This window comes from Myiozetetes cayanensis, unplaced genomic scaffold (genome assembly GCF_022539395.1).
Source record: "Myiozetetes cayanensis isolate MyiCay16 unplaced genomic scaffold, myiCay2020 scf7, whole genome shotgun sequence".
NCBI lineage: Eukaryota > Metazoa > Chordata > Aves > Passeriformes > Tyrannidae > Myiozetetes > Myiozetetes cayanensis.
Genome location: NW_026087964.1, coordinates 41,334,151 through 41,357,660, shown reverse-complemented (window position 1 = coordinate 41,357,660; position 23,510 = coordinate 41,334,151). Strand labels below are relative to the sequence as shown.

The 23,510-nt window shown below is 36.7% G+C and overlaps 1 protein-coding gene across 2 annotated transcripts in view; it reads right to left on the bottom strand.

Annotated features, from left to right (window-relative positions):
• The window catches only part of FBXW7 (F-box and WD repeat domain containing 7), a 182,070-nt gene that overhangs the window by 82,392 nt on the left and 76,168 nt on the right, over positions 1-23,510 (bottom strand). The window contains exons 2-3 of one of the 2 annotated variants that reach the window (XM_050338046.1): positions 20,805-21,359; positions 15,184-18,354 (exon numbers count right to left, since the gene is read on the bottom strand). In XM_050338046.1, coding sequence (XP_050194003.1) covers positions 18,229-18,354; positions 20,805-21,359 — 681 coding nt within the window. In that variant the 3' untranslated portion in view covers positions 15,184-18,228. Of the gene's footprint in view, positions 1-15,183; positions 18,355-20,804; positions 21,360-23,510 lie in introns of those variants that run through there. The other variant, XM_050338044.1, reaches the window with a different exon arrangement.

Sequence of the window (23,510 nt, the reverse complement as noted above, 5' to 3'; positions counted from 1 at the left end):
AATGGTGGCATTGGCACAAAACTTAATTTAATAAAAGTAGAAGCTATTGTTGTACTCCAGCCTGCCCTTCCTCCCTCCTCTTTCCCTGCTGCTGTTGGGGAGCAGCAGCCAGGCAGCTTTGGCTCTAAGGATGCAATGCTACAATGCTACAATAAGCTTCCCTCTTCTGGCCATCATGAGTTTGGGTACCAGTTTCCTCAGGCCTATCCATCACAACTGATGTAAAGGAGAAGGGTTCTTCCTCCAAAGGAACAGCATACCTTGAAGGATGGTGGGAGAGGTCTGCCTGGCCTTAGCAACAAACCTGACAGAGGACCATTTTTGAGGAAAAAGGTTTGTACTCCACCAAACAAAGCTGAACAGCAATGTCTATTACTCAGATTTTCCACAATTAGCTTGTTTCCATTTTAAATAATTTCTTGATCAAATTAGCTTTCCTACAATGCCTCTAGGTTCCCACAATCCCTTTCTGACGCCTATACCTGGACATGTTTCTTGAAAAGATATTCATATTTGAAAACCTTTTTGAGCAAAACTAAGTAGAAAGAGACAAAAACCTGTGAAAATGTCTTATGAAACTGCTGATAAGAGATGCAGAAAACCATCAAAGCCCTTGTATGAACTGAGTTAGTTCTGTCCAAAACGCAGAGAATAAATGACCATTAAGAAATCTTACAAGTCCCTTTATGCACAAACCAGCAAAGATAATTAACTGTATAATTATGTGAGGGCAAAAGAGGGAGTGCAGTAATGCTTTAATGCTCAGAGCACAACAATGTCACTTGACAAAAGACAGCATTAAAATATGACTGTATTAGCATTTCCACTTAGCCCTTTGTTTCCCCTTCAAAAAGCCAAGCTGTAAGCATGTCTCACTTGCATATACAGGGCCCCCTGACCAAACATTTGCATGTGGAAAGGTTTTTAAAAAAAAAAAAAAATTAAAAGAAGAAAAAAAATCCCTAGAGTTTCATTGAGAGTATATATACATTACAGTAAGCCTTCACTTATAAGAAAATATTTCTCAGACAAACAAGAGAATCCTTATTCAATCCTTATTTCTTTACAGATGTTGCATAGTTGCATACAGAAAAGCTGTGACAATGCTGGGTAGCACAGAATTTTCCTGCACAGATGGCTGCTTTTTTTTATTTTCTACCATACAATTCAGATGTTATTCTAAAGCACATTTAGACATACATTTCCTGCTAAAAGACTCTTTACATCTCCCACTTTATACTTCATCCTACAAACTCCAAGAAACAGTTTACCATTACACTGTACTCAATAGCAATAGCATTAGTTTATAGCTTCATTCTGAATTACTTCATATTTTATACAACAAGTACTAGGCTTTCACTTGACTGGAAAGCTTCAGAATAAGTGTCTTGCAATCTCAGTTTCACTCAAATAAGAAAATTTCACTGAAGTACTCCAAAGAGGGTAAAGAGGAGCCTTTTGTTTCTACTTTGAATAACTAAAGTGAAGAACAGACCCAAAAGCTCAAAAGAGATCGACTCACATACCCTATTGACATATCATTCAAAAAGAAGCAACAGATCAGTTTTCCATTTTGATGAACTGGTCACCATCTCAATAGTTCCGACAAAGCATGAAGTTGACCTAAATCTATTTATATAAATACAATTTGAAATTTTTATAGTATGCAATACAAGACCAGATACAGTATTTTGCACAAAGCAAGCCTTACTTTCCAGTTTAATAAATATTTGGTATTTCGTTTGATTGCATATTGAATTGTGTGTGCACTAAGAGAAACTGCTGAAATAAACTCAGTTTTAAAGGAGTATTTTACTGCACAATTGCTGAAAGAATTTGAGAGTGTAGCAGATCACCAGCTGTTATTAGTTGGTATCAGAGCCTAGCATCTCATTACTTTACAAGCTTAGTTCTCCCTTTTGTTTTTATTTTTTTAATTATTAGCTCAGAACAAAAGTGCAAAACAGGAACATAACTTGGCCCATTTATAAATTTACACACAATTGGGGAGCAAACAAGACTGAGGTGTTGCACTCTCCAAGCACTGCTCACCACGCAAGTCTCCAGTCACAGGTTATTCTCGCACCTCTGAAAAGACAAAACTTGGGATTGTCAGCCCTCCTTGTGTGGTTTGAGATGAAGTCCCAGTAGTACACTGGTTTTTCTTCAGGAACTTCCAAAATATTCTAGAGTAATTCCACAGGGACACACTTCTACCTGAAAAAAGTATCATGTTAGCATTCAATGTAGTGTCCTTTTTATGTGGATAAAGCCATGACAAAGTATGGCACTTTTTTTCTGTCACATGTGACATTACAAAGCTAGATTTCATACTTGACCATAGCAATAAGAAAAAGCTCCATTTTTATCTGTGTCTATTTTCCCCTGTCTTTTTTTTTCATCATCTCCTGGAAAAAAGACTTGCACTAGCAGATGAGATTTTGCTGGACCAATTTTATTTCCATGTATCATCACTTTCTTTTCATTCTTGTATTTCCTACATATTACTGACTGTAGGTATCATTGTCTTACAGCAATGTTAAAGGTCCCAGGCTATGCTGGACAGCTGTAAACATTTAATAAGTGAAAGTCCTTAGCCTGAAAATACAATGCAGTCTAATTTAAGCAGTAAGCGGTTGTAACAGGAAGACAAAAATGGTGAGGGTTGGCTATCTCAGAAGTGTCAGGAATATACTGAATACAGTAGATATCACTTATTTTTGTATTTATTACACATATAATTCTAATTTAAGCTCTAAATTAAAGTTTAAAGAGCCACTGTTCTTTTAATCTTTAAAAGTGTATTTTTACATCATACAAGGTGAGAACATGTATAAACTTGACAGATGTGAAATTATGAAAATTTGAGATTTAATGCTTTGTAATGTATTTTTCTAACATCCTGTTTCCAAATAAAGTGAGGCCGATTTCCAATGATGCTCCTTTTAAGGGTCCTCCTGTCCTTGTAATTGGAAGATCATGTTTGAAATCAGATCACATAAAAAGAGTTTGAAAATACTAGCTTGAGATTGTCATGGTTTTTCAACTGTAAACAAAAGAAACTGTTTCTTTTTGGCCAGTTCAGTGAAGTGGTGGTCTTTGTAAAATGAAAGTAAGTAAGTAAGCAGTAATAATGTTTACACCTTCCAGTCAGGTCACAGTTTTAAGACACGGATCTAAGAAATTACCCCAACACTGAAAACCAGCTTACACACACTCTATAGATTTTCTCCTAGAATTGACAACTGCTTTGCATATTAACATTACTAGAAAAAAATTTTTTAAAATCATGACATTTTAATATGGGGATGGTACAGTACAAGACTTACAGAGACCTAAATGAAGTATTTGTAAGTATAGAAAAATTAAAATGCAGACAGCAGTACCCAAGAGAGGTTCTCCACAGTTCTCAACATCGGTGAACAGCTGCCCTCAAATGGATAAAGCAGAGCACTGCAACATTTCAAAAGTCACCACCTCAAATCAATCTTAGTAACATAATAATCCCTTGAAAATAGTTCATAATATTCTCCCTAAACAACATCTGTAGTAAGCTCCGCATAGGTATTGCACACAGAACGCACAATAATTTACATTATACACAAGTTTATTATTCCCTTGATATTCATGCTGGTTGTTGTTGGTCTAGAAAGACTGAGAACCACTTTGTCAGCATACTACGCTAGTACCTACTCACCTAGCAACTGTGGTCCCAAGTTTATTTATGTGAGGGATTTCTAATATCAATACACAAGTAGTTTTCAAACGACACATTGCACATTAGCCTGTTTTGTACAGGCAAACGAACAAGTTATATAGATAAAAGGTACTGCTGTACAAAAATATCTGCAGCTGTATTAGTGGTGCTGTACAGAAAAACTCCTATTGCTCTAAACAGACTCTCTTCTATCCAAGTTTACCCAATAAAAAAATCTGCACATATAAGAAACAATAATGACCCAGACTCCTGAAGAGGGTATGGAGGGAATCAATGGGGATGATAATTTTGATATTATGAGATCAAAATTTCCTAAAAAAATGTACACTAGAATAGTATGACAAAAGGGGCAAAACTACTAGTTTAAACACGGAAATTGATGGCTTTCTCTAGTTCATGAAGAAATCCCCAGGAGTAGACCTGTTGTAACACAAGCAACAGGAAGAACGAAGCCTGGTTACAGGTTAGATTATTGTGACAGTTCAAATTGCACTTGAATTACACTACAGCTTCTCCATGGCCTTACGGTCCCAAAATGTCAGGGAACCTATGTGGAAGGTTCACTCTAAACAGTCCAGCCATAGCAAAGCTTTATTTCAGCCTTCTGCCTTACTATGAGTATTGACTAATAAATTACTTTTATGGTTTAAAGGAAGGAACAAATGTCAACTGAACTGTTTACATTATCATAGAAATACCCAATTCCACAAGAATTCAATTATGTCTTACCAGGTAAGGGTCACTTTGTAGAGTTCCTTCTCTGCAAATGTGCTAAGAAGTCTCTCCCTTTCCTACCTATCTTCTAGTTATCTTGAAAACTTGTGTAATCTCTCTCTTTGCCAAACTGGGTGAAAATTAGTCAAAAATGCACAAGGTCTGGAAAGGATGACAGACAATGACAGGTAAATGTCTCAACTGACGCAAGCTTTTTTCTTTGGCAACAAAGCTTAAGAACACAGTGAAGAAGAACCCAGATTTTCTTAACTCAGATTCACTCAAATGATAATTCCTGGTTATAATTCTGGCTCTGAAATCATATCCAGGCACGGCCATTAAAAACCGCAGTGATAAAAACATTTCTATCTAATACAATAGAGATACCTTACAATTTTTGCCATGAAAGAGCAAGGAGGAACTGTAGCTTTTGTAACTGCTAGTGGAAGATGGTACCACTTGTATGACACTCCTATATTGAAAAGAAATTAAAAAAGTTCAAAAAATTACGGATAAGGATGATGGTAAAGCTTCTGTCTGGCAAAACACTTCAAAGGTAGCATTCCCAGAAGTCCACTAGTACAGACCAGGCAAGATATGAAATATCAAGTTTAGCAGCGAAGGGGAAATCATCAGATAAACACACCTAATAGACGTTTTTCATGCCTACGTGTGTGCTCATATCTGTTTAAGCATTCTGGCATTTAAGTGTGAGTGCACAGAGAAATAAAATGAGACTCAAAGTCGACTTATTGCATTTTAATACTTGTACACGGCACTTAACTACACCAGCCTTGCCTGCTGGGGAGTCCAGCAATAGGTCAGAGTAACCAATTGCAAAGGTTCACTACTTTCAGTTTCTAATTGCAACCACCAATGGAAGTGAGTTTGAATGACAGCCAGTAAAAAAATAACAGATCTCCACTGGATCTGTTAAATCCCACAGATGATCTTTGCAGCTAAAAGGAAACAAGAAGTTTCACTGGAGACTCTAATAGCAAAAAGGAGAAGACTAGCCTTTCTCTCCTCCTTTCTCTGGTCATTTTTTCCAAACTCTTCCTTAAACTGGATGTAAAATTTGTCAGATTTGCGAGCTCTGAAATAACTCCAGTAAGTAGGATACCTGAAAACACTCAACTTCTGTTGTTGCTGAGTTATTTTTCCACTACTTTAAACAGCTCACAAAGCAGCCAGATGCATGATGAGACTAACGCTGTTTAGAAGTGGAGAGTAGACAAGACCTCCATCTTTGGGCAACAATGAGATATTAGATCAGTTCCCTTTGTCCAATACTGGTCCCAGAGAGACATCAGTGATAAAAGCTTCGTAAGCATCTCACCAAGTACAGAATTTCTTCTCAAAAGAAAAGGAAGGGAACATGCAGGTACATGCCGCTCTGCCCTCAGTCACAACGGTAACTAGTGCAATAGAGCACTTGACTAATTACAAGGGACCATTTGCACAAGTTAACTTTTTGTAAGGTCACATGGAGGGCTTGTGAAAACAACATAGACTGTCTGGTAAACTGCATACTGACAAGACTATATAATATCAATACTAATGATGCAATCATATAATTAAAAAAATACTTAACCATGAGCATCTAAAAAAATAATTCCTACCATATTTAGACATTCCTGTAAGTGTACATAATCACTTCAAACCAGAGGCCTCTATTATTTGGCTTTAGTCCACAGCTCCCCTAACTTTATTAGTTTATTTACTGTACTATGGGGCCTTGCTGTCATTGTCACTTTTTAAAAAACTATTTTTAAAGCATGTATCTTCATTTCTTAATTAAACATTTCAGAAAATATCCTAGGTATGCAACAGAAATCCAGCTGCATCTTCTTGCATTTTATAAATATTCCAGAAATGTCTGCCTCACTGGCTACAACATAACCTGTTGGATAAGCAAGTCTAACTCTTCCCTCTAGTCAGAGTTGCAACAGCTGTTAAAAAGAATTGCTACAGCTGTTCTGCAGGAATTTATTTGCTGACCACTTATTTATGCTGTTGCCGCACCTTTAAATAAAGCTGAGACAAGAATTAAGAACTACAGCAACAGGTAGAGAATTCGTGCAATATTTAATGCTGGATTAAAATACAAGTTAAATTCCCAGCTGAGGATAAGCTGAGGGAAAGGAAAGAGGGTGGGTTTTTTAGTTGGGAGGTTGCTTTTATGAAAAGGGAAGATATGAAACAAAAAAATTACTTTTTCATACTGTAAAATTCAGCTTATCACTGTATCACCCTTCCATGTAAAATGCAAGGCTTTAAATGAGAAATTCTCTATTTACATACCTACACATACAAAAATAAACAAGGTAATACCAAAATATTTAAAACATTATTACCAGTGTCTGAATAACGTATAAAAAACACTGCCAAAAATGATGTTTGGACTTAGACTTTTCTTTCTTTCTACATATTAAATGGGAACAGGAAAAATCCCCCAAATATCAGAAAGGCACTACAATATCTCTGCAACTTAACACACCTAAGTTTTCTTTTTTCTTCTGTAGTGAAATTCTGTCCACATACCACTTATTCAGCATTAAGAAAAAAAAAACAACAAACAACTCTAACAACACAGTAACACTCTCCAGATTAGCTATATTGCCTACTGCCAAAATAAAAAGGTTGAACAATGCGAAGTATTACAATTTGTGTGTTCGAAACTATGGATATTCAATTTGAAAAAATATGGATATATTTTGATGCAAGACTATTTTTCTTACTAGCACTGTAAAATACACATAAATACATAAATCTAACAAATGCAACAACTGATTGTTACAGTGGCATTCATCTGATAGCACCAAATTAAGCTATATAATCCTTTTCAGCTGGTAACAGCATACTGCAAAGGGGTGTGAGGTTATTTATAAAGCCCAAGGTATGTAAAGTAAAGAATGCCTAGACCACAGAAAAAAAGCAGGTAGTATGTGGAAGAGCTGGCACTCTTGATTGGTATGGTTGCCACCTTGATCTTTTACTTGTCTGTCCCTTTTTCCACCTTTTTTTTTTATTATTTAGAGGAAGGGGCAGCCTTGCCCCTTGTATTTTTATTTCACAAACATGGGCTTTCTCTTATTTGTTGAAATTTCACTTATGATTTAAAATGCTTGCAAGTATTTAATAGAATTTACATTTTGTATATGGTCAACCAAATCCAGCTTTGAATTTACTGGCAGTCTGATACTCTGACTTCAAACCCTGCCAACAAAGAAAGGCAGTGCAGCAGTACCAAATTCTGACTGGCACAGCATAGAAAGAGTCAGAGTCTGCCAACAGCCTGTCCTCCAAAACAGATACATACACATACCTGTAAATAGCGTGTTGCATACTTGCTCTAGGGCATGGAATACTAGTAGTTTACATAGAAGTCAAACACTATGTGGAAGGGTGAGTGCTTCTGGGTACCAATTGAAGGTGTCCTTGCTTTGGATGAAGTCCAGTTTAAAGTTGAGGGACAACACCATTACACTTGGCAAGAACAAATGATCTATATTGAACGATTTTATGTCTGATTTCTTCCATTTGGCCATGTCACTTCCAGTTTCTTAACTTCATTTTTAAATATTCATTTTAATTAAGTCAAATGTTTTTGCTTGTTTTAGAAAATCTGACCAAGGCATCAGAGTTGAAGGAATTATAACATTGGCAAAAAAAGTGTTTATGAATTGTTGTCTTTTAATTTTTTTTAGTTCCCAATATATTTCAGTCAATAGTGATCACAGTAGCTGCCATCCTTAAGGGACACTCCGTAATTTGAGAAGAACAAAAGGTCTCCTCTTTTAAACATCGACTGGATAAGAATGTGATTTGCACTTACAGGAAATGTTGCTAATACTTTAAGTAGTAACGACTTTTGATGATGAATAAGGTGGAATTTATCCCTGTTGGCAATCTGTGGTGGCAATAAGTACACTTTCCACTTCACCAGAGGCGCCAGGGATTGAACAAATGTATTAAGATATTATAACCATTAACTGAGTAATATGTCATGACACAGCTGAAAACCACAGCCACTGTCTTCCAAGATTGAATTACACTGAATATTACTAAAATTCTGAATGTTACTAAATTTTACTGAATATTACTAAAATTCACAATTCCTTCCTTTCATACTATGCAATGTATGGTCAGGTAATAAAGTCAGTAGAAAACATGAGTTTTTAGTAAGAAAAAAGTCTAAAGAAGTAAGGTTTTAGGAAGAAATAGTTAGTTTGGACCACCTTGACTTGGGATAGAAATCTCTGCACTTCCTTAGTATTTGTGTCCTTGTCAGATCCTCTCCCTCTTCCCAATTCTTGTTGTTACAAACTAAGGAAACAAAATTTAAAATTAGGAAGAGTAGGAGAAAGGAGAAATAATACATAAGAGATGCCCAACAGCAGTGCTTTTCTCTTGTATTCCAGTAATTATTACCAAGATACCTATCTATGCACAAGAACTCGTGACTTAACCTTTAAAATCTCAATACCAATTAACTATTTGTAACATTACATCAGAAGTTATACCATACAGAATCAATGCACACAAAGTTTTTTTAACATAAAGCCCATTTTACAGTAATTTGGTGAATTCCTGAACTTTTTGGGCCAGGAGAGAATGGAGAGAACGCTCACAAATTTTGCATGAAGTTAAGAGTTTAGACAGCATCTTCATTAACCACGTTATTGAAAAGAAAGAAGATGCTTGTGACAAAACAAACTGTTCATAGAAACACTGGTTCTAGGTTTCACAGGGATTTTTCTAATAGAAACTTTACCAATAAACAAAATTGTAAAACATTCACATGCAACCTAAACAAACTACAATGGCTGATCAATGAGTCTACACAAAATGCATTGTTATATCATTACTACACAAGCTTCACACACAGATCAGACAGCATATACTAGCAAAGAAGAACAGTTCATGTATCTAAAATCGTCCTTTGTCAATGGGCATTAGATGCTGTCTATTCAAATACTTATTTTAAGCATTCTTCCTGTTCAGAAGTGATTAAACTAGCATAAAAATTCACATTGTCTAGTTTTTCTCCTTATACTCAAGAATTTGTAAAGGTATGTAAATGATTTCACTGTGGACAGTTTGCTGAACAGCAACATGCTCTGCAGACAGTGAAAAGTCTCCTACAGAAATAAAGGACTTACTGCTATTTTGCAGATTACAGTGAGTAAGAAATGCATCAGGAAAAAATGTTAGTCCTGCAGCAGCTGTTAAACATAGTTCTAGTCCTCAGGTCACCTACTGTTCCTCCAGCCCCCTAAGCTAATTTCAGATCTCATAATTTTATAAGTATAAACATCAGAAAATGCAAGAAATTTCCTCATCATAACTCATATTTCTTAAGCGTATACTTCAAATTCACAGCCAAAAGAATATTTCACAACAACCATTTGGGAAAGGAGGTGTCAACAAAACCGAAAACTAACTCACCAGCAAAAGTTTTCCTTTCTCCACACTTTTGATTCACCACTTGCATTAAGTTTTATAACTAGTTATACCAACTTCAACTAAGCTCCAAAAAGAGAAGCAGCTTAAAACACACACTCAGAGCAAGAGTGTCCACTGATATTGAGATATTCGCGCTGATGATCACATCAGGCAACAGCATGTGCCACATAGCCAAGAACAACATAAGGAACAAATTTATATATTCAAGTGGGGCAGAGCTCCCAAATGTATTTGTTAGACAAGACATATTTCCAACAGAGTAAGCATACTGAAGGGATTCTGAAGCACGTTTTCATGACCTCTACTTCATAATGTTTTTGTAATATAATTGGTGAGTTGAAATAGCATTACTGTCAGGTTTTTTATTTCTTTTTCTTAAAAAACAAAAACAAAAAACCCACACTCATTTTCATTTTGAGAACAAGGATGCAGAGCAAAAACCACATAGGTGCCTAACCAACACTAATTTCAAAGCCTACAAAAAAGTGTGTGACAAGACATGCTTCAGGTAGTTATCCTAAAGGCATAAATTTAATTTATTCTACATAAAGTAAACTGATACAGCTACTATGTTTGAGTAACATAGGCAAGAACCTTTCCAATATTTACCTTTAGGGAGCAATGCGTAAGCCAAGCAACCAAAGGACAATTCAAATATTTTACTCTGTTTCTGGCCCCCCCTGCCCGAGGTGGCTGGCATCTTTTCTGCTTTAGGGTGCTGCCATAAATATACCACTGAACAACCAACCAATACAGCTACAAAAGAATTACACATATGTTCAGGAGAAACTACTGGACGGATCTGGTAAGAACCACCAGGAAATGGAAGGTGTACGCTGAGATGGAGGCTTCACTGCAAAGAAGGTCCAATTGTACATTGACAAATACCTCTACAGAGAAAACTGGCACATTACAAAGCTCTATAGGTTTACTTTCCAGTATGGTTAGTTGACATAAATCCCTTGACTGCAGTTTCAAGATTGACCTCAGTTATTGGCATAGAAGTAGAAAATTGCTTATATCTTACTCAGCTAGGACTTGAGTCTAGTAAGCAATCACTGTAACAAGAAACTAAATCAGCATTACTTCTTTTCACATTAAAAAAATAATAAATGCATCTTTCTGCAGTGAAGGGAAAATAGAAAATCAATTAAAATCTACTCATTAAACAGAATTTTGTAGTCCAAACTATGACACAAACTGTCAGAATCAATGTTTTCTGTTAAAGTACTTGTCTTCCTTCACAAACACTATGATTCTTGATTTTACTCTCTATACACACTTACTTACTTCACAAATTATATATTTTTACTGTCTTTCTTACTTACTTCACAAATTATAGACTATAATTGTCCTTTAATTCTGTTGTAATATTTATAAAAATTATACTGAAAAATAGTAAGACACCCTTCATAAAGGAAAAAAAACACAACCAGAATTTATTATAAAATAAATTCCTGTAATTTGACTGTGACATTTTAACATAACAGCCAAATTTAATTACTAAATATTTCAAGAACTTTGCATGAAAAAGCTGAACTAGATAGCCAAGTTCTTAGATAAGCAACAAACTCTACGAAGTATAACCACATTACTCATAAAGTAGAGCCCACCTATCTACTAGCAAGCTTCAAGATCCACTTACAAAGTAGGGAAAATTAGCAGAGCAGCAATAATTTAACATCAGTTTTATCTGCAAGTGAAGGTGTAGGAACAATTCTACTTAGAAAAGACAAAAGTACAACTAAACCTCTGCAAGCTTTGGGCAGCAAATGAAACCATAACTTAACATAGTCAAGTAAAAACACAGCAAGGAAGTTGTACTTTTCAAACAAAGCATTGATATTTGTAGTAAAGCATGATGCAGATTAGTACTGCTGGGGAAGAACCTTGCTATCTCTAGAGAAATGGAAAATCTGCATTCCTTCCCTGGATGCTTTAATATTTATCAAACTACATCTTAATGACAGTTACATAACCTTTCCAAATGATCCTGCATGCTTGGAATCATTAGCACTAAACTGCAGAGTATATAAATGAGAAATAAATCAAAGGTTAAAACGGTTGATTTATATTCATCTCCAAGTATGAATATTTCTAATGTTATTACCGTCCATTACAAAAATAAGGCTCTGTATCAGAAAAGTAAAAAAAATATATATATATTTTAAAACAGCAAAACTAATTATGACTGGTAGTTCTAAATCTTCTAAATCACAGAATGAATCATAGATTGGCTGAAAGGTACCTCTGGAGATCATCTAGTCCAATTCTTTGCTAAAGAAGATTGACCTGGAGCAGGTTGCACAGGATCATGTGCAGGTGGGTTCTGAATATCTCCAGATAAGGAGACCCCTCAACCTCTCTGGGCAGCCTTTTCCCGTGCTCTGTCACCCTCAAAGGAAAGAAGTTTTTCCCCATATTCAGATGAAACTTCCTGTGTTTCAGTTTGTGCCCATTGCCCCTTCTCCGGTTACTGGGTAACACTGAAAGGAGTCTGGCCCCTGTCTATGGACACTTGCCCTTAACATACGTGTATGCATAGATAAGATCCCCTCTTCTACAATTATCTCTTCTCAAGGCTGAAAAGGCCCAGCTCCCTCAGCCTTTCCTCCCAAGAGAGATGCCCCAGCCTTCATCACCTCTGTAGCCCTCCACTGGACTCGCTCCAGGAGCATCATGTCTCTTTGTAGCAAGAAGCCCAGCACCGGACACAGCACTGCAGATGAGGCTTCACTAGGGCTGAGTAGAGGGACAGGATCACCTCCTGCAACCTGCTGACAATGCTCTTCCTAAGGCACCCCAGGATACCACTGGTCTCTTGGTCAACTTGCTGGCTCATGGATAGCTTGTAGTCCACCAGGACCCCAGATCCTTCTCCACAAAGCTTCTTTCCAGCAGCCTGTTCTGGTGCAGGACTCTGCATTTGCCTTTGTTGAACTTTGTTAGATTCCTCTCTGCCCAACTCTCCAGGCCTGGCCAGGTCCTTCTGAATGGAGGCACAGCCTGCTGCTGTATTAGCCACACCTCCCAGTTTGGTATCATCAGCAAACTTCCTGAGGGTGCACTCTCTTCCTTCATCCAATCACTGATGAATAAGTTGAACAAGACTAAATGAATGTAAAGACCATTTACTGTTTATCCTATGTCATTTACTTAAATCATTGTACTTCAGTACTGTAGTTCAGAATAACCAATGAAGGGGAAAATCTGCCAGTTGCTAAGTTTTGAAAGAAAGAAATGTGAAAGAAGTTTCAATTAAAAAGAAGAATACCAGGAAGAAGCAAGACCAAAAAAAAGATTAAATTGCCAATGTTTTTGGGGGGATTTGGCCTTTTTTTTTTTTTTTTAAACAATCAGAGCAATTCTTAACATGTAGCCTTTCTGACACAGCTTTAGCGAAATTTATTACTTAGCTTGAAACCCTTTAAAGCATTAACTGTTAGGCAATTCTGGAGATGAAAGGCATGAAGGATCTACATACCTTATACATGATCCCCACAAAAAATACAGATGAAAGTTTCGTAGTATGAAGTTTTTCTTTCTCCTGAGAAAGTACTCAGAGCAGAGAACTATACATTGCATTCTCATCACACAAGCCAAGTTTAATACTTATTCTTTTAAAGAGAATATTCCTGCATCATTTTCTATATGGAAACAGATTTCTTGACAAATAAACAGTCCTCAGACCTCCTGTTCCAGTTATATTTATTTCCTACCCTCAAGAAACATGCTTCAGGCTTTTAGCTGCAAGACCAAAGAAAACCTTTGCAAAGGAACACTGCACAAGTCTGCATGTGGCTGCAACAAAGCAATAACAGCCCCCTCTGCTGCTCAAAGAAGAAAAATATTAACACACACACACTGCCCCCACCTACACACAGTACTGCAACCTTCTCTCGACTGCATGTACTGCCTGCACACAAAACAAAAATCTGTTTCCAAGGATCAGTAGTTCTGCAACCACCCTTAATTTCCCCCTATCCCTACAAAGCTTCTAGTCTATTAATAATGCTGACAATAACCACAAAGTTTTATGTGGGAGTCGTTTTTCACTTCACATATGCACAAACTGCCGAGTGCAATCTTAGGTTTCCTCGGTTTAAAAAATTAATGCTATCCTTCCACACGAATCCCAAAACCACTGAAAAATAAATCCTTTATATTCCTGTGGCTCTACACAGTAGCTTAGACCAAGCACCTTGCAGCAAAAAATTCTGTTCCAGTCTGTACTACTTAAGAGCTCAAAGCTGTGTAAGTGAGCGTGGCTTTAGATTCATTTCAGAACTTGAGAGATGGGTATTTAAGCTCCTAGGGACAGGTTTTTCTGTAGTGCCTCCTCTTCCAGCTCCACCAAAGTCAACACGGCTACCTGTTGTGTCTTTCCTCCCTTAATCTCCAGGGTCAATAAACAATCAAGAAAAGGCAGTCTTGGAACAGGACCATTACTCACACACATGCTCCCAGTGACTTGCAGCCAAACAGATAGTACGGTGCTCAGAACTGGACGATGCTGTAATCAAAGTACTTTACAAGAGAATTAAGCTGATTCTCAGCCTTTATTTACCATTGTTACATGTAATGTATGTTATGTATGAAATGCATCTATTAAAAACATCATCTTATTGCCTTTAGTGATGAAGCAAATGTTAAAATATGACAACTGCTGAGAGGGAATAAAAGTGGTTTTTGTGGTTGTACATCCAACTGTACAAGAATTTTTCAATTTCATTTTAGCTAATCTGCTTTCTGATTCCTTGGAAGACCTAATAACCAATAAAACAATCCCCATCACAGCCCACAGTTGTGCAACAAGCAAACCTGCATCTGAAGAGGACACTAACTTGTGAAGTTATTGGATTGCTCTGCATGCAGAATACCTGACCCCTTATGAGAAGCCACCATCAGAATCCAAACAGTTAACACAGAAATAGCAAATTAGGGTATATGAATGTGAAATGTTAAGTTTTACAATAGCTTCAATGGAAGAATAGCAAATAAATGTTTACGTAATAAGGGGTTGTTGCAAAGACTCTAACTGAACAGTGCCTGTTGTCCAGAAGGATTAAGCATCCCCCATAAACAGGTTCAAACACTCCTTCAGACATTCCTCCAGACAAGCAGAAGAGACATGTGCTTCCTGAAACCCTGAACAAGAAAAATAGCTATGCACCAGCCAACAATATTCCTGCTCCACCTAGTGACTTCGATTTTAAAATTCAGGTCCTTATATAAGACATTTCACACCTTCTAGTCTGATATTAAGTAGCTACTTTGCCTAACCATTGAAATCTGTGACGATATTTGCTGAAAATAATGCAGCTAACACTTCCCATGAATTCATGGGTCTAAATTTTTTTTTTTTTGAAGTGGTTATTTGCTGACTGAGGTGGTTTCAACATTAGACATATTTAACATTAAAAGTGTTATGTAATGTTGAATTTCGGAAGACAAAAACTAGTAGAATAAAGCTAAATTCATGGGAGCTTGGGTACAAGTGATCATAACTTTTTTTTCCCCCTTCCACAAAATATGTCAAACCCAAACCAAAGTTGAATGAACCAGGAAATTATTTTATTGTTTAGAAACACATTCTAAGACAATCAAGAAGCCAGTACTCCTCTAAATAAGAAAAGTTTGCAGCAGTTCAAGAAAAACAACTGATCTTGATGGGAACTGAAAACCTCAATTAAAACCAAAATATTTAGGTATATTGAAGTCATTAATATTTAAGAACTACAAAACTGGTAGTTACAGGAGTAGTTAAGCAAACAAAAAGGTACAAAAATTGAAGCAATCTGAAGATTATATATATGTAGTGACAAATATTTTTATGAATTAGATCAAAATATTTCACAAATCTCAAATAAACCTCATGGTTTATAGAAAAAAGATCTTAGAAAAGGAAACAGAGTACAATCTGGACAACCCTGGACTGAAACCCAGGAGTCAATCCAAGAGAAAATAATGCACTGTTTGACATAAAATAGGGTTAACAGCATTGATGAAATTTTTTCCACAAAATCATGATGATTATCACCTATGTCATAAATACCAATTTCGATAAACATAAAATATATCTGCTAATACCACAATTTCAAGAGTTGAACACAGGTAGACAAACAAATCTAAAATGAGCAGGAGTGTGAGCTATTTCACAGTGACAGCAACTACCAGTCATACATTCTTGTCCTTGCATCCCACATGTATAAAGGGATGAAAGCATTTAAGTGCAGTTGCTATGAAATATCAGGCACTGTGCTTTGTTTGCTTCTGTTATGGTTACCCAACAGAACTCAATTAATACAAAGTCATCACAGAGCACTGGAAATGGATGCTACAAATACAACACAATCAGTGAAGAACCAGCATCAAGAACATGTTTTCGTAAGACTCCTGTACATATATACTTTGCCCTCTTGTGTTATTTAATATTTTTAAAAATTATATGACATCATTTGATAGAGCACAGACCAACTGGAGTAAAAATTAACAAACAATAAAGGATCTGAGACTGAGAAAACTCTGATCAGTTTAATACAGTCCGTACAAAGAACACAGGTGAACCTTACAGAACAGAAAGCTCTCTGAAAAAGGCTTGCATCACGTTAAGACAAATCAGTCAAACATGAAATCTCAATGCATGGAATAATGTGATATATAAATGGGTAAATGTATTGCATAAACAAAGTTTAACTATTGGCATAGTTGCCACTGAGTTTTAATCTCAGTTCTGATATCACAGAATCCTTTAGGTTGGAAAAGACCTCTAACATCAAGTCCAACACTAAACCATGACCCTAAGTAGTACATCCAGGGAGAGTAACTCAACCACTTTCCTGGGGAGTCAATTCCAGTGTTTGACAACCCTTTCCCAGAAGAAATGTTTCTTAATATCTAATCTAAACCTCCCCTAGTGCAACTTGAGGCCATTGCCTCTCCTACTGTCACTTGTTACCAGGGGGAAGAGACCAACCTGCATCAGACTACTGCCTTCTTTCAGGAACTCATAGATAGCAATGAGGTCCTCCCTGAGCCTCCTTTTTCTTCAGGCTAAACACCCCCAGCTCCCTCAGCCACTCCTCGTAAGACTTGTGCTCCAGACCCTTCACCAGCTTCGTTGCCCTTCTCTGGACACACTCCAGCACCTCAATGTCTTTCTTGTAATGAGAGACCCAAAACTGAACACAGGATGTGAGGTGCAGCCTCACCCATGCCAAATACAGAGTGGCAATCACTGCCCTTGTCCTGCTGGCCACACTGTTGCTGATACAGTCCAGGATGGCATTGGCCTTCTTGGCCACCTGGGCACACTGCTGGCTCGTGTTCAGCTGCTGGCAAGCAGCACCTCCAGGTCCTTTTCCACTGAGCAGCTTTCCAGCCACTCTGCCCTCAGCCTGTGGCACTGTATGTAGTTGATGTGAACCAAGAGCAGGATCCAGCACTTGGCCTTGTTGAACTTCATACAACTGGCCTCAGCCCATGGACCCAGCTTGTCCAAATCCCTCTGTGGAGCCTTCCTGCCCTCCAGCAGATCAACACTCCCACTCAGCTTGGTGTCATCTGCAAACTGACTGAGGGTGCACTCGATCCCTCACCCAGATTGTTGATCAAGATACAAAGATATCTACAATTCAAGATGAGTGTTCCCCAGTCAGAGTGTTCATGAACAAACAGGAATCATAACAGGAACAAGAAATAGAAAAAATATGCCCAATGGACACAGTGTCCTTCTTATTACATTTAAGAGACCTTTCAGGGAAAACCTTGATTGCTTTATGTATGCAGGGAAAAAAGCCCACATTTGTTAAACAGCTCTTCGATACAACATGAAAATAATAACATTGTCGAAAATGCCAGAAGACAAGAAGAAAGCAGAGCAGAGTAATGGTGCAGAAATTTAAACACTGACGATAACAAACGAACAATTAACCTAGGCATGAGATAGATTTGCCTTGCTGGACTGTTTCCTGTTTTCAAACAGTGACATTTTCTAAAAATATAAATCAATACAGAGCAGCCTAACATTTTATGCAGGAAATCATAACTGATAAGCACAAGGATCCATCTGGGTTCCTGGGTGTTGCTGGTGAATGCAATGAAGACTCTCATGAACCACTGGCCTTCTCATTTCAAGTGCACTTGCCCTTGTCATAACATTTTCACAACATGATGGCAGCAATTATCTCAGTTATTTGCACAGAGAGGTACTATGAGGAAAATATTTTTTTATAGTTTTATATATACTATATAAACATTACAGAAAACGTATGTATAAAACATGTTTTTATATACATACATGGGGCTTATGCCTCTGATTAAGTTTATCAGGTAAAACACAGAGAGCTTGCTGCTGCCAAGTGGAAGCCCAGGTGACAGGCAGCAAACTCAAGAAGGGTACATTGTGGTGTTATGCAGGAAACGAACATTTCCTTCCTTAACCACACAGGATTCTGCAGGCCAACAAGCAAAAGAAAAAAAAAAGTCAGATTAGAGAGAAACTTTACTCAGTAGTTTACAAGGAAAGGAATAAAAAGTACAAGGAAGAAGAACAAAGATATCCAAAAGTTAAGAGGAGATGCACAATTACACCTATGGCAGTAGCAGTTGCTATTTTGTTGAGTCTCTTTTCGTATCTCTTGGTATTGGGCAGTGGTGAAAGTGTGTTCCTCATGTATACAAGCAGACCAAACTCTGCTGTATTAGGAATGCAAGCTTCTGGGGAGCCAGGTTTACATCTGACACACAAACATCAAGTAGGGGGTTCAGCCATCACCGCAGACAGTGGTGACACAGAGCAAGTTTCATAGAGTACAGCACACAGCAAGGTAATTCAGCCAGAGTTAGAAGAACGTACTAGAGAATACATACAATGAGAAACATATCTGAAACGCTAAAAATAAGTCTACCAGGTTTGAATCTCCTAGAATGAGTCTAATCTTCAACAGGTAGAACCAGAAATCACTTGTAAATACAGCTGATGAGTCTACCAACACTCCTTTTTCTTCTCAAAAGTAGCAGATTAGTCATGTTTATTTTTACTCTGGTAATTGATTCATGCTAGCACAGATATATTTCCATAAGATTTCTTAACACAGAATGTGTTCCTGTGGTTAAATGTCAATTTATTAATGAATTGGCAACATTAATGTTGCATTATCAGTCTTAATGTGTAACCAAGCCATATAGAAATTGTGCATTTGTACAAATATCTTTCAGAGGGCTTCCTTCAGGCTATACCAGCTTGTTTCGGTTTCTGTCAAATATGCATTAAAAAAGAAAGAAAAAACCTGCATTCATCATTGAAGAAAATAAAAAAAGCTTCAGGACTGACCGTGACCGAAAATTATGCTGCTCTGTCTGTATGTAATTTGAGTGCAGTTATTTACAAAGCACTTCAAAAAGTTTCCAATTCAGAGACTTAAAAATAAATTTTTGCGTGTGAGAATTTCCTACATTAAATATTGTCCATACTGGATGCAAGTTGTTATATTATATGATACTCAATAAGTCATACTAAGTCCAAGAAAACCAACACATTGAAATAAAAACAATAATTTCAGTCATAAAAAGCCAATTCAATGATAATGAAATATGGCAGTATTTCCAAATTAGAGAGAATATACTTCAATACCTTGAAGGGTAGAATTATAGATATAAAATTATATAATTTATTAAAAACCCATGTGAAAACGTGATGACTTTTCAAAAATCAAAGATGCTAGCTTTGGTACTTTAAACATTCAAGTGAATTGTATACTAATGCTATTAACAAAAAACATATTGCTGCAAAATGTTCAACCTCTTTACCTGTTCAGGTGCATCTTCAACTCTGATTATCCATCTCTGTATGGTTATGCTCATACTCAATCTGTTAATTTATATTAACTGACTTTTTTTTTGTTATTTTGTTTTGTTTTCCATCAGGTTTTAATTTTTTTTTTTTAAAGTAAAATTTAAAAATTTGAGGGGGTTTTGTTTTTGGAATGGTGAGAGGAAGCTAGGTGTTCTATTACCAATTAATGATTAAACAAAAGAAATTAGTACATAGGCTTGGGAACAACATTCTTCCAAAAGCACACTGGCCTGCTCTTCTTTCTTATTAGTATGTATCACTGCTTTCATTATTCTTTCAGGTTTTGCTGCTGCTGAGTTAATGGAATTCCTCCTTCCTAGAGAATTTGGAAAATATAGCGAACTACTAATGTACACTGCAGCCAGTACACCAAAACCTTTTACTGTAACATAAAATGTTAGATTATGTAAGTAGAAATAAAAATACGAAAGTTAATTTCCAGATTCTTATTGCAAATCACAAGTCTTCAACAATCAACACTCAACTTACAAGGTCCTCACAAGCAGACATTATGTAACTTCATAACTCCCTAACACACTTTCTCTACCCTGTATTTTGTCCACAAACTCACTAAAACCTGGTCGGAAGGAAAAACTTCCTGTTTCATGGTTTTCCAACCTTTTTTTTCCATTACAGTGTTTTTATCTAAATGAACCAGATCTTCTCACAGAATGCCTCATATGTATTTCTTACCTTCCTTCTTGCCTGCTTGGAGAAGGAAAATACCATAAAAAATGCCAGGAGGGTCTTATATTAAAGTATTTATAATGAAACACTGTGGTCTTCTGAATATAGCCATCAAGAGTTCTATTCCTTAAAATGCACAGGGGTATTTACTCATGTCAGATGTATGCAAAAATAATTTGATTACTAACAGTTAAAACAGCATTGTTTTTGTGGACTGCATAAATTCTTCATCATAATCTCTTTAGGAAGTAAAATCTTTATTTCATTGTAAAACTTTAATTTATGTTAAATATGCAATTTTTTTTATCCAAAATCTGAACTTAATGAGGATGAAGAACACAAAAAAATGTAGCTTCTCACCTTTGTCTTCATGTAGAATGGCGATGACTGGTGAATGGGCAAGTCCATGAGGCTGTTGGAATTTGTGACACTGTTACTGTTCGCGTGTTCATCTTCTCTACTGCTGTCATCAGACTGATCAAAATCATCACTCTCCTGATCCATTTCCTCCTCCTCTTCCGCCTCCTCCTCTTGATCACCAGCATGTTCATCATCATCTTCCTCTTGATTACAAGTGGATTCTTCATCCACTGTAATAAGTCTGTTATTATTTTCTTCTAACTGTTCCTGCTGAGACTCATGCCTGTCATCAAATCCAGGTTCTTCTCCTATCTCCCCATTCCTCCCAATGTGCTGCTCCTCTTGTTGTCGTCTTTGCTGCTGCTCCTCCTCTTCTACGACCCGATTCATCTGCTCCTCATCTACTTGGCTTGAGGAAGCATTACCTCGAAGAGGTCCACCAGTTCGTCGCCTCTTGCTGCCCACAGAGAGCAGTTCCTGATTCATTTCCAAAAGCCAGCTTGCTACTTCTTGGACCTTGGCTAGGCTATCTGAAGATGCAAATGCTTTCACATTCTAAGGAGATAAAGAAAAAGTAGAAAATTACAAAAGTTAGGTTTTTTTAATTACATAAAGAAGTAAAAATCTATTTCATTGTATTATTCCTGACAACTTCAAATTCCAGGAAGCAAGGAATAATTTATACTTGACACGCAACTAGAAAAACCCAAACAAACTACAGGCAACTTTCTAGCAAGAGACTTATTTCTTCTGTGTAACAGTCTAATCATGGTCTCTGTAAGTACCAGATTCTGCAAAATTCAGAGGAACTACTTACCCTCCTAGAGAAACTACGAGAACCATTAGCACTCATGCTAACAGAAGATCCAAGTATGTGAAATTACTTCCTAATTGGACACAGATAATTTCCAATGGCATTTATTTTCCTTCTCATTTGATTACAGACTTTATGTATTATCCACAAGTTAACTGTTTTTGGGCTTATGCATTAAGAGCAGGCATATTTTCAGGTATAATTGAAAGTTTAATTTCTTGCCACTCTAATTTTCTCTCAGATAAATAAAAAAGAGAACACCAGTTAAAGAATACAGCCTTATCACTGCCAATTCTTAAGCTGGCCACAGAGATGCCCAGTGGTCAAAAGCAGACATCACTAAGCAGCCCATGTGGCCCAGAATTGGCACATACCTCACCTGGAAAAAAAAAATCACTGTTAGCAGTAAAACTCTAAGAAGCTACAATAAGTGTTAAATGAGACTCTGAGAAGTTACAAAGAGGCCAAATTTAGGTGCATATTAATAGAAACTGAAAAATACTGATGCGATTTCCAAATTATCCACACACTCAGCTACACATGTCCATCCAAGCAATATGTAAGAACAGAGGGATATAACACAGTCTAATTGGTTCTTAAATTTAGTGTAAGATTTCCAGCTATACATACATAGCCTTTAAGGCTGGTGCATCCAGACTGCAGTTTCCCTAGACTCAAGCAATGTGCTGAGTAGGTGAAATTGGACATGAACTCAACAAGTAATTAGATTCACTGTATGCACATAGGCTGTACATGAAAAAGTGCACAAAGAGAACACAAGCAGCTTTGTCATCGTGTGTGGAGCCAACTTTTCTCCATGACAGTTCTATAAACATTCACTTTACTGGTAAGTAGGGAAGAAATTATCAGAAACCAGAGCTCTACGGAAATTTTCAGTGTGTTGTACTACAAAAGCCACAGAAACATATTTACAGATGTTTTTCAAGTCTTGCTCTGAGGAGGATTCATAGATGGAATTCTGTACCTCTCTGCACCTGTCTTCCTCAGGGAAACATTACTTACAACCCGAAGACACAGTTCTCAAGTATCCACATATCTACCCAGATGACGATTCCCCCAAATAAAACCTTATAAGGTCAAAAGCTGAAATATCGTGTCCAAAGAAAGCATCCATTAGCGATTAGCTCCAATTTATGAATGAGAAGCTAATACTAAAAGACAATTAAGCTCCACACATTCAATGGAATGTGCTGAATCTTGTTTTCACCATTGCAAAAAAAGCACTAGGACACTTAGGACACATGAACCAAACCAAAAGCTAATGTCTCTATTCTTATGTTCAAGAGGCATCTAAAGTGAATGTGTTTAATTTTCTATATGCAGTAAGTAGCACTTGAGAAAGATGCCACAAAGAGTGTGCTGTAAGAGAAATGTTTTCACTTAACATTTTTCCCCAAAGCCTGAAAAACGTAGCATATTGGAGTCATGTTTAATAACAACATTTCGTCAAATGTCAAATTCAGTTGCATATATAATCCGACATTAATACAACCTATTTATCAGACTTGCAGCATAGTTTAAGCATCATGAACAAGACAACACTACAATCTTCTTTTCTCATGAAAAGAGAGAAGTCTTGGAAATTCTGAAGCATTAAATATAAAAATCAGCAATTAAAAAGTAAAAAAAAAAAAGAGATTGAACAAGAGGCTTACACTGTCACAATCTAGCGATTTTAGCTTCTACCACAAATGATTCTCTAAGTAGCCATGAATGAAGCTTAAAAGTTTTAATTGCATTTTTTCGGTATCAGCAGTATTATATATGCATCAATTATTGGTTTAGGATGTACTTGATAAAACTGCAAATGCTGTATTTGTTTCAATAATTTAATACATACTTTCAATTTAAAAGCAACAAACATAAAAGGT